General features: G+C 36.1%; 1 protein-coding gene across 1 annotated transcript; it reads right to left on the reverse strand.

The window, feature by feature from the left end:
• Window positions 1-1503: 1503 nt before the first annotated feature.
• On the reverse strand, window positions 1504-16258 carry LOC142338075 (uncharacterized). Its single transcript, XM_075387708.1, has 6 exons — window positions 15973-16258; window positions 10435-10482; window positions 9611-9793; window positions 3611-3658; window positions 2787-2969; window positions 1504-1678 (listed from the first exon to the last, which is right to left on the reverse strand). Exons 1-6 carry the CDS (start codon window positions 16038-16040, stop codon window positions 1504-1506), a joined length of 705 nt encoding a protein of 234 aa, XP_075243823.1. The 5' UTR covers window positions 16041-16258.
• Window positions 16259-16545: the final 287 nt, after the last annotated feature.

The raw sequence follows: 16545 nt of genomic DNA on the forward strand, positions 1-16545 counted from the left end.
GCCGTTTCTACTCTCTCTTTGGGGGAAAATATAGTTTTAATAGCTTGTCTGATCTCTTTAAAAGGAGTGTCTAACAATTTTTTAGGGCTCATGAGGCTCCTAAGTTTAAAAAGTGCGTCCTGGCCGCATATACTAAGAAAGGGATTTGTTACATGTAGGTCCAAGATCGTACCGTCGGTGTTGACTTTATCTTCTTTCTTCTCTGTGCAAACTTTCGCCACAAAAGACATGATCCACGCAGTACATGATTCAGCATTCTGCAGATCCAAGGTTTGTCGGTCGTTTGGTGGTCTGGACACCATTGCTGTGGTCTCGAGCACGAATAACAAGAATTTTTTTTATACTAATAATTGAATTCAAAATGGCCTCAATGTAAAAGATTTCACAGGTATTTATAGTCCGTATCAGTATGAAAACTTACAGATCCGTCTAGATATAGATAAACTGATATGGGTTAATTTACACTTTTGTTTTGAACAAGTTTTCCCCCTTGCCGTATATGGCAAGTACTAGTGCAGTTTTTTGCACTTAACACATTGTTTTCCCTACCTGAGAACATGTCATTTCTATCTATTGGGAGGGTTGGAGAGTTGGTTTCTGGTCATATCTTGTGGTGGGAAGGTTGAATATATCACACAAACTTATGGTTTATGTACACTGATAAACTTGTGGTATGAACAAACTTGAATAGACAATTCGCTTCAAATTAGAAACAATTATTCAATTTCACTTCACCAAATATCATGTAAGAAAGTTTTCTTTATATATCGAAGTTTTAACTTAAGTTGCTAAGTTCGCCACATCTCGATATATCACAGAATTTTTGTCTCTTATGGGGAGGTGACAACCATCCAGAACTTTTAAGCTCGTTCAATGGGAGCGGAGCGGAGGTAGATCACAAAAGGAAGAAAATAGACCAAAAGTGCTGTTTAAATGAGTCCTTTGATCAAGGATTAGCAGATTAGATTCTAACTATGTTTCATGAAGAAAGATTGGACTGACTTGCTTAATTTACTTACTGTTATTGGGTCTGCATAAAATTCTGAAGTTGAGTAAACCAATGTTAGTGAGTTTATCGCTATAAAGTCAACGAAGTTTACCTGAAGTTTTTTTTTTAAAAAAAAATATTTAAACTGGAACCAAATTTTCTATCAAAATTCTTAAGTGCGGGCAGGAAAACATTAATGTTTAATTTAAGTAGGAATTTGAAACCTATAACTTCAATAATCAACTGGACGCTCTCTTTGCAAATTGACCTGATCAATTTTCCTTTACAAGTGATATAGTTTTCTAAAACGGTTTTTCGTGGGTCTTTTTAAAACAATTGTTCCAATTTTTCAGGTTCAAATGGTGGCTGTATTTGATTAGAAGATTTGAATAGTCTGTAAAATTTATTTAATTAATTGTTATATCAATTACATTTGTTTTAGTTATAAACTGATTCAACTCATGGCAGTATTGATCAAACAGTTCATCAACCCCCCCCCCCCCCCAATTACTCAATTACTCATCCTCCCCCACTTCCCCCTCCATCTCAGGGGGTGCCTCTCTGCCCAGGTGTGGTTCCACTTTGTTGAATGGGTTGTAGGGGTAGACTGTCCTGACAGCCTTGGAGAGGGGACTCTCCCTCTGGTAGTTCATAGTGGTCAGCCCACGGTACGCATCGCCAGGCAAGTACCTGAAGCAGACATCCGTAGGGTATACGGAATCTACCCTGAAACCAATCATGAAACGGATTATCCAAATACGCGGGTTGGGGTACCAGAGCTCTCCGTCAACGGATCAAATTAATTTCAGAACAAAAAGTCCCATCGAAGGATCATGGTTGACTCATGGAAGTATACAATCAAATCTAAGGATAATGATACCCAGTTTCAGGTGTGCAACCCAAGCCAGTTTTGATCCGACTGACTTGGATGGCGATCTAACACCCCCCCCCCCCCCCTCCGTGAACGACAGAGTTAGGAAGGAAGTTTAAGGTCTGCAAAGTCTGATCAGGGCCCCATCCATCCAGAGTCTGGACGGAGGGCAATCTAATATTTAGTTAGTCAGAAGGTGTCGTCTGGATAACCTGCTCCGAACTTTTTCCAGAGTTCAGATAGTGCCGCAGCAGAAAACAGCAAAATCACCGAAAAAAAATTAGTTAGCACCAGAAAGAGACCATTTTTTTTCAAAAACATTGCCCATTTTTAGTTGAAAATTGTTAAAAACTGCGCTCAAGACCTAGTGTTGTTTTGTGTTGTTGAGATGATCATCTTAAGGAAATAATTTTTAAATCATGGAAAACGAAATGATTTAACTAGAGTAACTATGATTGTTCTGGAAAGAAAACATCACAGCAATTGTCAGTGCTGCTTCAGTGATGTAAACTTTTAGTCTGGGTACCCCAGTGCGGAACCCATGAATGTCTGCTACGAGCTGGCTTGTGTCTGATCAGAGGACGCGCACCTCAAATTGGGTAATTTCATAAAACCACGAATCCAAGCGATGTATATTAGCGAAACTTCATACGAACGATTTCTTAAATCTACTGAGATTTTTATGAAGCTTCAATGATTATTAACTACCCTAGTCGAGCTTACGCGCCTATCTTGTAAGATCTTGTAAGAATCTTGCAAGACTCTTGTAAGATTATACAATTTGGTAGAAGAGTCTTGCAAGATTCTTACAAGATCTTACAAGATAGGCGTGTAAGCTTGACTAGGGTAGTTAAAAACAAAAGTCCAAAGTACAGTGTCAGTGGACAAACAAACTATGGAAACATGTCAGTTCACAAAAGTGCATACTGGTGGTATGTGTTGGTCGTTGAGTCATATGGGTATCCCTTGTCAGAGCCATTCAGTAAAAGAGGAACATCTGGCAATTGTCCAAAAGTTCTGCTGGCACTTTCTGTGCTGGCTTTAGTTGGAGCTACTGGCTTCACAAGTGGGGTGTCTTCTGTTTTCTCTGCATTTTTTGATTTCTGATCTCTTGAAACAAATAAGATATACGACCTTTAAAGGATCCCTGTTTCTTTAAAGCAGGATTTCAGTAAACTACCTGATATACAGGCTTATCAATAAAGTTTCCAATAAACACAGAAAAAATTGCAGACAGAAAAAGACGGTGGGCAACATTGTGAACTATTGTGTTATTTGGAAAAAGGCAATGTTCAGGTTTTAGTCAGAGCTAACCACGCCATCTACAATTGTTTTCTTGTAAGATCTTGGAACATTCTGGCGATTAATGTTTATCTTACAAGATGCAAGATCCAAACGTGTATCTTGCAAGAACCCCGAAAGATCTTCCAAGATAACCGTCTGAAGTCTTTCATGTGATTAAAGGTTAATTAGAAGCCGTTCGACGAGCAAACAATTTATTGAGAGTAACTCGTTGACTGATATTGGACATTTACTGGAGATAAGTGATGAGCATATCTATTAGTAAAAATTGATGTTCCAGCAAATAATCATTGTTTGCAGAACCATCAACTGAATTAATGCACCAACGTTAAGCCCAAATGAAAAGCGAAAATCTATCACATCTTGGAACGGTTGTGTATGCATAAAAAGCACTATCACTTTTCGCACTTTCGAAGATTCGACGATAAATAAATTTTATTTGAACTTACACTTGTATATGCAGTCGCCACTCGCTTTCATCTGGGGTTGCGTCGAGCCTGAAAAAATTCATATTATATATATCCCGGGGTGAGGTGGTAGAATATGATTCGACCATTTTTTTTCTGGAGGTGTACCTCCTCGCAGACGATATAACCATGGTCTGGACCATATGTTTGGGTCGCACTATTTCGAACCATGATGTGGCATCAACGAATCATATTCGCCCAACAACTGATCAGCACGGCCTATTTTGAATCATAATCGGACAAAATCGAATCATAGTTCTGTAAACTCGCTATTAAAAGGAATTATATCTCTGATTGCAGCTTGGAGTTTGATCACTCTTATACAGGCGAGGCTCATGCCCGGACTTAACTGTGAGTCGAATTCAGTACTGAATCAGTACAATTTGCATCATGCATTTTTTGAGGATCATTACTATGTACATGTCACTTCTGGGCATGGTTAGGCTGTAGTTTAATCAACCTAATGAGTCATATGCATGCAAATTTTATGCACATTCGTTCTCGCCTAATGTATCTTACATGTACATGTACTTGCAACAGACTGCTCGTAAGATGCACATAAGTGGCGCCAGTCTAATTTTGATCTGGCCAGGCGTAATTAAAAACCAATTGAGCGTGAACAAATTCAATCTGCTAAGGCGAGATAATTGCCCTAATTGTTCTCGCTCTACTCGCTCTATTTGTATTGTTCGCGCTATAACTCTTTTATTAAATCCACTCGCATCTCTTTTATTAAATCCATGCTCATCACTAGTGAGCTCATCCTTTGAGGGAAATCCATGCTCATCACTAGTGGAAAAAGGAAAGGAAAAGGAAAGGGAAAAGATATGAATTTATAAATGAAGGATTTATAAATGAAGGATTTTTAAATGAAGGATTTATAAAGGAATTTATAAACGACATGAATTAGGTTCCAGTTCTGTTCTCTGTTCTCCGTTTGAACTGGCTTCCGTTAATCTCTTTAATACCCAAATAATGCTTTTATTGTAACGTATTTGGCTCCATCAGCACCTTCTTTAGGACGAAGAACAACCTGCGGAGTCACAGAATACAATGGCGATCGGGTCTCACCCTCAGCCACTGTGGCTCACCTGTTCTGCATGCCCAAATCGATTAAAAAAAGTCCTTTGATAGCAAATTTTGGTCGAGTAAATTCTGTTCATGGACAATTTCGATCAAGGACAACGTCCAAAAATAATACTTTAGCTAGAAAGAAGGTGCATCTTTAATTTGGAAGTGCATTATGGGTATATAGGGGAAGAATACGGGAAACACTAATTCGTGTTTCAAAAAACCTGTCTTTTTTTATCTCAATGGGCAGATTTTTGTCTGATCATATCCGCACGTTTTAAATCGCCGCACCTTGGAATTCTAGAGTCAAATTCTAGATTTTTATCTGATCATAGTCGAACGTTTCGAATTGTCGCACCTTCGAATCATAGTCGCAAAATTTTGCTTGGTCCCGCTGAGTCTAGACACGGACGCATTTTTTCAAAACACTTTACAATAATTCGCTTTAATTCGCAGAAGTTCGATTTTTGTCTGGATTTATTGTTCATGGCCAGTTTTTTTCTGGATCACCCGGTTCATATTTCGACCACCTCACCCCGGGATATATATATATATATATATATATATATATATACATATATAAAGATTGACTTTATTTTAAATGCTTAAATTTAGTAAATGCTACTAGCCTTAACTGGCCGGCCAATAACGTGTGTGAAAGAGGGTTCTTGATTTCTGCCGTCGCTTTTTACGCAGCCGACAAGAATCAAATGATTTGAAAGAGCTTTTACGACAATTTTCTGTGCGAAAATTTGCCAGCTCATATCTTAACTACATTGCTGTAGCTGTAATTTTGTGTTTTAGCAAGCTTCCACAAATTTGGCAACTGTTTTAAATCTCAAATTTGAAGAAAGATCGAAAATCAAAATTATTCAACTTTTCTTAGGAAACATAAATGCTTGAATAAACTTGATTGATTTTTGTTTCCGGCTAATTTGTTGAGATTTGTTTTTAAAAAATGTTGGTATGTTCTAAATTTTGCGCCGTTGATAGTTTTGATTTCACTTCTTTAATTCATCTCTTCTTTGTTTAATATTCATAGCTCATGGACTTTGGGAACACTTTGGGGTTAATTTTCTTTGACGCCCAATTCAGAGTTAACAGTCTTTAATAATTTGATCTATTGAGAGAAAATTCATTGTTATCTAAATTCTAGTAAAAATGAGTGTAGAACATTCAGTGATTCAAATAGAACTATAGCTTTTTCCTGCTTTATCTTGATAATTACAAAACAACTTAAATACCTTAATTAAGGAAAAGCAGACGCAAGTTATTCACATCGCCTTGCATTTATTGAGGATATCTCGGAATAAAATATTTGTTGACATTATTAATTATTTCACAAATGCAGCATCACGGTACATGGACACAAAAAATACTTCGTACTATTTTCCTAATTTTTTCGATTGTGCTTAACTTACACAGCTAAAATTTTTTTTGAAGGTATTGACAATTGTTGGTCGAGCAACATCTAATCAAATGCCTTTCAATAAGTATGAAAAAATGAAGCAATCATGAACTAGACAAATCAAAATGTTGGAAAACCGGAGAGAAACGCAAAAAGAAAAAATAGAACAACAAGTCCTGAATTAAAACACCAAGAATAATAAATTTACTTGCATTGTTAGCAGATTTGATTACATCGGAATGATTTAAGAATAAAACAAATCAGTCTCCTCAGTTTCGATAAAGAACATAAGCACAAAGAATTCAATTTGAAGAGCATTCCTTAGTGCTCGATGAATAAAAAAAACTTGCAAGAGTCTCGTAAGGCAATCTTGCAAGTGAATGCATAGCGGTACCAAGATTCTAGCAAGATTCTTGCAAGTTTTTCGATTCACTTGCAAGAATCATGCAAACTTATTGATTCATCTCGCAAGATTCTTGTAAGCTTTTCGATTCATCTTGCAAGATTACTGGACGGTTTGGTCAGGGCAATCTAATATTTAGTTATTCAGAAGGTGTCGTGTGTCGTCTGGATAACCTGCTCCGAACTTTTTCCAGAGTTCAGATGGTGCCGCAGCAGAAAACAGCGAAATCACCGAAAAGAAAACTTAGTTAGCAGCTGAAAGAGACCACTTTTTCAAAAACATTGCCCATTTTTAGTTGAAAATTGTTGAAAACTGCGCTCAAGACCAAGTGTTGTTTTGTGTTGTTGAGATGAACATCTTTGTTGTGAGGAAATAATTTTTAAATCATGGAAAATGAAATGATTTAACTAGAGTAACTGTGATTGTTCTGGAAAGAAAACATCACAGCAATTGTCAGTGCTGCTTCAGTGATGTAAACTTTTAGTCTGGGTACCCCAGTGCGCAACCCAAGACGGTCTGATCAAAGCTGGCTTGTGTCTGATCAGAGCTGACTGTCGCACACCTCAAATTGGGTAATTTCAATAAACCACGAATCCAAGCGATGTATTAGCAAAACTTCATACGAACGATTTCTTAAATCTACTGAGATTTTTTGTGAAGCTTCAACGATTATTAACTACCTTAGTCGAGCTTACACGCCTATCTTGTAAAATCTTGTAAGAGACAACGCCTATCTTGTAAGATCTTGTAAGAATCTTGCAAGACTCTTGTAAGATTATAAAATTTCGTAGAGAAGTCTTGCAAGATTCTTACAAGATCTTACAAGATAGGCGTGTAAGCTCGACTAGGGTAGTTAAAAACAAAAGTCAAAGTACAGTGTCAGTGGACAAACAAACTATGAAAACATGTCAGTTCTCAAAAGTGCACACTGGTGGTATGTGTTGGTCATTGAGTCATATGGGTATTCTTTGTCAGAGCCACTCAGCAAAAGAGGAACATCTGGCAATTGTCCAAAATTTCTGCCGGCACTTTCTCTGCTGGCTTTAAATGGAACTATTGGCTTCACAAGTGTGGTGTCTTCTGTTTTTTCTGCATTTTTTGATTTCTGATCGTTGACTGATATTGGACACTTACTGGAGATAAGTGATGAGCAGATCTATTAGTAAAAATTGATGTTGCAGCAAATAATCATTGATTGCAGAACCATCAACTGAATTATTGCACCAACTTTAAGCCCAAATGAAAAGCAAAAATCTATCACTTCTTGGAACGGTTGTGTATGCATAAAAAGCACTATCACTTTACGCACTTTCAAAGATTCGACGATAAATAAATTTTATTTGAACTTAAACTTGTATATGCAGTCGCCACTCGCTTTCATCTGGGGTTGCGTCGAGCCTGAAAAAATGCATATTATATATATCCCAGGTTGAGGTGGTAGAATATGATTCGACCATTTTTTTTCTGGAGGTGTACCTCCTCGCAGACGATATAACCATGGTCTGGACCATATGTTTGGGTCGCACTATTTTGAATCATGATGTGGCATCAACGAATCATATTCGCCCAACACCTGATCAGCACGGCCTATTTTGAATCATAATCGGACAAAATCGAATCATAGTTCTGTAAACTCGCTATTAAAAGGAATTATATCTCTGATTGCAGATTGGAGTTTGATCACTCTTATACAGGCGAGGCTCTTGCCCAAATTGATAAAAAAAGTCCTTTGATAGCAAATTTTGGTCGAGTAAACTCTGTTCATGGACAATTTCGATCAAGGACAACGTCCAAAAATAATACTTTAGCTAGAAACAAGGTGCATCTTTAATTTGGAAGTGCATTATGGGTATATAGGGGAAAAATACGGGAAACACTAATTCGTGTTTCAAAAAACCTGTCTTTTTTTTATCTCAAGGGGCAGATTTTTGTCTGATCATATTCGCACGTTTCAAATCGCCGCACCTTGAAATTCTAGAGTCAAATTCTAGATTTTTGTCTGATCATACTCGAACGTTTCGAATTGTCGCACCTTCGAATCATAGTCGCGAAATTTTGCATGGTCCCGCTGAGTCTAGACATGGACGCATTTTTTCGAAACACTTTACAATAATTCGCTTTAATTCGCAGAAGTTCGATTTTTGTCTGGATTTATTGTTCATGGCCAGTTTTTGTCTGGATCACCCGGTTCATATTTCCACCACCTCACCCCGGGATATATATATGTATATATATATATATATATATATATATATATATATATATATATATATATATATATATATATATACATATATGAAGATTGACTGATCAGGGCCCCATCCATCCAGAGTCTGGACGGAGGGCAATCTAATATTTAGTTAGTCAGAAGGTGTCGTCTGGATAACCTGCTCCGAACTTTTTCCAGAGTTCAGATAGTTCCGCAGCAGAAAACAGCAGAATCACCAAAAAAAATTAGTTAGCACCAGAAAGAGACCATTTTTTTCAAAAACATTGCCCATTTTTAGTTGAAAATTGTTAAAAACTGCGCTCAAGACCTAGTGTTGTTTTGTGTTGTTGAGATGATCATCTTAAGGAAATAATTTTTAAATCATGGAAAACGAAATGATTTAACTAGAGTAACTATGATTGTTCTGGAAAGAAAACATCACAGCAATTGTCAGTGCTGCTTCAGTGATGTAAACTTTTAGTCTGGGTACCCCAGTGCGGAACCCATGAATGTCTGCTACGAGCTGGCTTGTGTCTGATCAGAGGACGCGCACCTCAAATTGGGTAATTTCATAAAACCACGAATCCAAGCGATGTATATTAGCGAAACTTCATACGAACGATTTCTTAAATCTACTGAGATTTTTATGAAGCTTCAATGATTATTAACTACCCTAGTCGAGCTTACGCGCCTATCTTGTAAGATCTTGTAAGAATCTTGCAAGACTCTTGAAAGATTATACAATTTGGTAGAAGAGTCTTGCAAGATTCTTACAAGATCTTACAAGATAGGCGTGTAAGCTTGACTAGGGTAGTTAAAAACAAAAGTCCAAAGTACAGTGTCAGTGGACAAACAAACTATGGAAACATGTCAGTTCACAAAAGTGCATACTGGTGGTATGTGTTGGTCGTTGAGTCATATGGGTATCCCTTGTCAGAGCCATTCAGTAAAAGAGGAACATCTGGCAATTGTCCAAAAGTTCTGCTGGCACTTTCTGTGCTGGCTTTAGTTGGAGCTACTGGCTTCACAAGTGGGGTGTCTTCTGTTTTCTCTGCATTTTTTGATTTCTGATCTCTTGAAACAAATAAGATATACGACCTTTAAAGGATCCCTGTTTCTTTAAAGCAGGATTTCAGTAAACTACCTGATATACAGGCTTATCAATAAAGTTTCCAATAAACACAGAAAAAATTGCAGACAGAAAAAGACGGTGGGCAACATTGTGAACTATTGTGTTATTTGGAAAAAGGCAATGTTCAGGTTTTAGTCAGAGCTAACCACGCCATCTACAATTGTTTTCTTGTAAGATCTTGGAACATTCTGGCGATTAATGTTTATCTTACAAGATGCAAGATCCAAACGTGTATCTTGCAAGAACCCCGAAAGATCTTCCAAGATAACCGTCTGAAGTCTTTCATGTGATTAAAGGTTAATTAGAAGCCGTTCGACGAGCAAACAATTTATTGAGAGTAACTCGTTGACTGATATTGGACATTTACTGGAGATAAGTGATGAGCATATCTATTAGTAAAAATTGATGTTCCAGCAAATAATCATTGTTTGCAGAACCATCAACTGAATTAATGCACCAACGTTAAGCCCAAATGAAAAGCGAAAATCTATCACATCTTGGAACGGTTGTGTATGCATAAAAAGCACTATCACTTTTCGCACTTTCGAAGATTCGACGATAAATAAATTTTATTTGAACTTACACTTGTATATGCAGTCGCCACTTGCTTTCATCTGGGGTTGCGTCGAGCCTGAAAAAATGCATATTATATATATCCCGGGGTGAGGTGGTAGAATATGATTCGACCATTTTTTTTCTGGAGGTGTACCTCCTCGCAGACGATATAACCATGGTCTGGACCATATGTTTGGGTCGCACTATTTCGAATCATGATGTGGCATCAACGAATCATATTCGCCCAACAACTGATCAGCACGGCCTATTTTGAATCATAATCGGACAAAATCGAATCATAGTTCTGTAAACTCGCTATTAAAAGGAATTATATCTCTGATTGCAGCTTGGAGTTTGATCACTCTTATACAGGCAAGGCTCTTGCCCGGACTTAACTGTGAGTCGAATTCAGTACTGAATCAGTACAATTTGCATCATGCATTTTTTGAGGATCATTACTATGTACATGTCACTTCTGGGCATGGTTAGGCTGTAGTTTAATCAACCTAATGAGTCATATGCATGCAAATTTTATGCACATTCGTTCTCGCCTAATGTATCTTACATGTACATGTACTTGCAACAGACTGCTCGTAAGATGCACATAAGTGGCGCCAGTCTAATTTTGATCTGGCCAGGCGTAATTACAAACCAATTGAGCGTGAACAAATTCAATCTGCTAAGGCGAGATAATTGCCCTAATTGTTCTCGCTCTACTCGCTCTATTTGTATTGTTCGCGCTATAACTCTTTTATTAAATCCACTCGCATCTCTTTTATTAAATCCATGCTCATCACTAGTGAGCTCATCCTTTGAGGGAAATCCATGCTCATCACTAGTGGAAAAAGGAAAGGAAAAGGAAAGGGAAAAGATATGAATTTATAAATGAAGGTTTTATAAATGAAGGATTTTTAAATGAAGGATTTATAAAGGAATTTATAAACGACATGAATTAGGTTCCAGTTCTGTTCTCTGTTCTCCGTTTGAACTGGCTTCCGTTAATCTCTTTAATACCCAAATAATGCTTTTATTGTAACGTATTTGGCTCTATCAGCACCTTCTTTAGGACGAAGAACAACCTGCGGAGTCACAGAATACAATGGCGATCGGGTCTCACCCTCAGCCACTGTGGCTCACCTGTTCTGCATGCCCAAATCGATAAAAAAAGTCCTTCGATAGCAAATTTTGGTCGAGTAAATTCTGTTCATGGACAATTTCGATCAAGGACAACGTCCAAAAATAATACTTTAGCTAGAAAGAAGGTGCATCTTTAATTTGGAAGTGCATTATGGGTATATAGGGGAAAAATACGGGAAACACTAATTCGTGTTTCAAAAAACCTGTCTTTTTTTATCTCAATGGGCAGATTTTTGTCTGATCATATCCGCACGTTTTAAATCGCCGCACCTTGGAATTCTAGAGTCAAATTCTAGATTTTTGTCTGATCGTAGTCAAACGTTTCGAATTGTCGCACCTTCGAATCATAGTCGCAAAATTTTGCTTGGTCCCGCTGAGTCTAGACATGGACGCATTTTTTCAAAACACTTTACAATAATTCGCTTTAATTCGCAGAAGTTCGATTTTTGTCTGGATTTATTGTTCATGGCCAGTTTTTTTCTGGATCACCCGGTTCATATTTCGACCACCTCAACCCGGGATATATATATATATATATATATATATATATATATATATATATATATATATACATATATAAAGATTGACTTTATTTTAATTGCTTAAATTTAGTAAATGCTACTAGCTTTAACTGGCCGGCCAATAACGTGTGTGAAAGAGGGTTCTTGATTTCTGCCGTCGCTTTTTACGCAGCCGACAAGAATCAAATGATTTGAAAGAGCTTTTACGACAATTTTCTGTGCGAAAATTTGCCAGCTCATATCTTAACCACATTGCTGTAGCTGTAATTTTGTGTTTTAGCAAGCTTCCACAAATTTGGCAACTGTTTTAAATCTCAAATTTGAAGAAAGATCGAAAATCAAAATTATTCAACTTTTCTTAGGAAAGATAAATGCTTGAATAAACTTGATTGATTTTTGTTTCCGGCTAATTTGTTGAGATTTGTTTTTAAAAAATGTTGGTATGTTCTAAATTTTGCGCCGTTGATAGTTTTGATTTCACTTCTTTAATTCATCTCTTCTTTGTTTAATATTCATAGCTCATGGACTTTGGGAACACTTTGGGGTTAATTTTCTTTGACGCCCAATTCAGAGTTAACAGTCTTTAATAATTTGATCTATTGAGAGAAAATTCATTGTTGTCTAAATTCTAGTAAAAACGAGTGTAGAACATTCAGTGATTCAAATAGAACTATAGCTTTTTCCTGCTTTATCTTGATAATTACAAAACAACTTAAATACCTTAATTAAGGAAAAGCAGACGCAAGTTATTCACATCGCCTTGCATTTATTGAGGATATCTCGGAATAAAATATTTGTTGACATAATTAATTATTTCACAAATGCAGCATCACGGTACATGGACACAAAAAATACTTCGTATTATTTTCCTAATTTTTTCGATTGTGCTTAACTTACACAGCTAAAAATTATTTTTGAAGGTATTGACAATTGTTGGTCGAGCAACATCTAATCAAATGCCTTTCAAAAAGAATGAACGAACGAAGCAATCATGTACTAGACAAATCAAAATAATGGAAAACCGGACAGAAACGCAAAAAGAAAAAATAGAACAACAAGTCCTGAATTAAAACTCCAAGAATAATAAATTTACTTGCATTGTTAGCAGATTTGATTACATCGGAATGATTTAAGAATAAAACAAATCAGTCTCTTCAGTTTCGATAAAGAACATAAGCACACAGAATTCAATTTGAAGAGCATTCCTTAGTGGTCGGTGAATTAAAAAACTTGCAAGAGTCTTGTAAGGCAATCTTGCAAGTGAATGCATACCGGTACCAAGATTCTTGCAAGAATCTTACAAACTTATCGATTCATCTTGCAAGATTCTTGTAAGCTTTTCGTTTCATCTTGCAAGATTACTTGCAAGATGAATCGAAAAGCTTGCAAGATGAATTGGAAAGCTTGCAAGAATCTTGCAAGCTTTTCGATTCAAATGCTGGGGAAAGGGGGCCAACGGTGAAAGGGTGAAGATTTTTGCAGCAGTAAACTTGTGTTACCTTTGCATGAGCCTTTTTAGCTTCTTTGACGAATAGAGCCGGTGCATTACTGTGCTCCATAAGGAGCGCACCTGACCTAGTCACCAAAGAAGGAAAGGACCATAGGGTTCACTTATATCTCTTTAGGAAGATAATTGGACCTAACAATGATCAAAATATTCTTTACAACTGCAAAAAGATCCTCAATATTCCAACTGGTTGTTTCTTTAAAAATAGTTTGTTTGATTAAAAAATGAGAGATAGAAAGTGTTTGTTGTCGTCGTTTTCTAGAGTAGTTTTATTAATCTTAAAAAAGACGGATTTGGTTGGCTCAAAATGTCTCTGGTTGTTTGTCGAAAAGTTCTTTTGGAATTCAAAATCTTGCAAGAAACTTGCAAGATTCGTGCAAAATTTCACACTCAAAACGCGTTTACGAAAAAAGTCAATTAGGTTCAATTCTGCTTCACAAAAATTCCATCAGTCATTTCATTTGGTTTTCAGTTAGTTTTAGCTACCAAAAATACACAAATAAGTTTTCCAAAATTCGAAAACTTGCAAGATTCTTGCAAGATCCTGAATCCATGCTGAAAAACTTTTCATTGAATTCGGTTTTGTAATTTGTTCAATACACAATAATTTGCTTCAAAGATGTTTTCTAAAACGTTTGTAGCCTGATTTATATTTTTGCCTCGATTGATATCTTGTAAGATTCTTGCAAGAATCATGCAACTTTTTGAATCAGCTTGCAACAGTTTTAAATTCACTCATCACTAGGGTTTGTGATGACAAACTGCTACGGGATCAACTTTTTCAAGGCTACATGCTTCTCAAATAAGTACTTAATCAGTTATATTTGGGGATATTTGATGACGGCAAAATTCGCTAAAAATTTAATGAGTGGTGTCAACATATTAAGCACATTTGCTTTTGAAATTATACAACAGAAATTCACATAAGAAAGGGCACACCGAAATTTCTAAGAAAAATAACTTGAGACATGGTAACAATTATCACGCAAATTTAGAGCTCAACTCTTAACATTCCAAGAGTTGAGAAAATAAACGCATCAGAATAGTTAAGCATTAATTGACTCCAAATTCAAAATTAAAAATCTTTGAAACTCTCCCCGGTCCACAGGTAGTACCCATTGGTCGAAACTAGTTGCAAATTGATTTTTGTAACCCCAAAAATTTTGGCCTCTTCTCAAATTTAAAGAATTATTTTTCTCTGAAAAAACGTCTTTGTATCTTTTTCTCAAATATTTCAACGGAGACACACCACTTGGCAACCAACTTGTTCTTGTGCAAATGCTTGTAGTTATTTGCGGAGCAATATCTCTTTATAAGCATATCATTTTCAAAGAAAGAAAAATCATCCGTTAAAAGATGAAGTGATCTTACTCATAATATTAAAGAGGCACCAAAAATGTGTTACGCATAAAACCCCTTTACTGAACAGACAACCAGAGCAAAATTTTTCAGATTTCAAATATTCCACAATTTCAAGAAGCCGCAGTCTTGGTTTTTTGCTAATTTGATTAAATGATGCAGAACTTATGACTATTCCTAATTATTTTAAATGATTGACATCTGTTACCTTCATAGTTTTCGTAATTTTTTACAAAGAACAATGAAAAATAACCGATTACATATCTCAGAAGATTTTTATCTTGCTTTATTTTTATTGATTCTCGAGTGCTCAAACACATTATTGCAATTCAACCAGAAAAAAATGAATAACAATCTCAAATTTCAAGCTGTCTAAGATTGTGCTGAGATCTTTTCCGAATTTTTGAAATCTCAAAAAGGCCATTTCTTTTACGTTTTAGAATTCTGAAAAGTTGCAGCGTTAGCCATATAAGATAATTGATTTTTTATACCCTCAAATACGTCCCTATATACCTGAAATATTCAAAATAAAAACTAGATTTTATTAAAATTTTGGCAAAATGGTCATGAGGTGCTGCCGAAGTTTATTTTTTCCCTATTTTTGATGTATTCGTATTCTATACATTGACAGTTTTAGGAACAAAACACAATGGTTAATCTCGGATGCCGTCGAAAAAGCCGTTACTTGCTTGCAATCCTCCAAAAAACCTTTCTTAAAAAAGCTTACTTCTTGATACTTCTCTTTGTATTGAAACTCTGAACCACATGGATTTTGTTTGTACCATTTTTTGTTGGTTTAGGATGCCCTCAAAAACGTCAAAAAGTTTCTCCACAAAAAATTAGTCAAGCATAAAATTCTCATAGTTTTCTCATACAAATTGTGGAAGCAATTCTAAGATAACCAGATTAACACGCATGGAGTGTAAAAGAACGAAAATGGTCATTTATTAAATGCGGGATTGATCAGTGAAAAATTCATTGCAAGTTTACTCGTTAATAACTTTTTATATATTCATGAGAAATTCATGAGAAATGAACGTACCTCAGCTTCCTTGGATTAGGTCTGTCAAATTTCAAATAATCGTCCAATCCAACAAGTCTATTGCTCATTTCTTTTAACCAACAATAAATTTCTAATCAATTATTTTGGTCAACAAATTTTGAATAAAAATTCGTTCAGTAGATTTCTTTTTATAACATTGGATCAAAATAACTACAGTGATATATTGGCTTGGCTGTCTTTTGTATTAGACGCGTGTGATTTTACAGTCAGTGATGCATTTTAGAATGCAAAGCTGAACTGCATGCGTTCAAATTTGTCTTCAAAACAGATTCATCAGAGCATGATGATTAAAAACACCTGCAAAAGATTTACAACACTCAATAACAATAAAGCGTAGTTCTATTCCTATCAAATAAATATGCAGAGATTAATACCAGATCATCAAAAATACACAGGAGTAGTTAGTTAAATAGGGCGTAAAGGCAAAATCCAGACCATAAATCGGGGATTCCGATTTCGGCCTACTCAGAAAATGCGGGGGGGGGGGGGGGGGGGTAACTGAAAATGAGAAATGAAAAAAACCGACTTTGCAATTCAATTTTGTAGGAAGTT

This window comes from Convolutriloba macropyga, chromosome 4, assembly GCF_964194025.1.
Source record: "Convolutriloba macropyga chromosome 4, txConMacr16.3, whole genome shotgun sequence".
In the NCBI taxonomy this organism is placed as follows: Eukaryota; Metazoa; Xenacoelomorpha; order Acoela; family Convolutidae; genus Convolutriloba; species Convolutriloba macropyga.

Coding starts and splice junctions, on each gene's coding strand:
- LOC142338075 (XM_075387708.1), bottom strand. CDS start 16,040: ATGAGCAATAGACTTGTTGGATTGGACGATTATTTGAAATTTGACAGA. Junction 9,794..10,434: donor TGGCGACTGCATATACAAGT/GTAAGTTCAAAT, acceptor ATTTGTTTCAAG/AGATCAGAAATCAAAAAATG. Junction 3,659..9,610: donor ACGACCAACACATACCACCA/GTATGCACTTTT, acceptor GAATTTTTTCAG/GCTCGACGCAACCCCAGATG.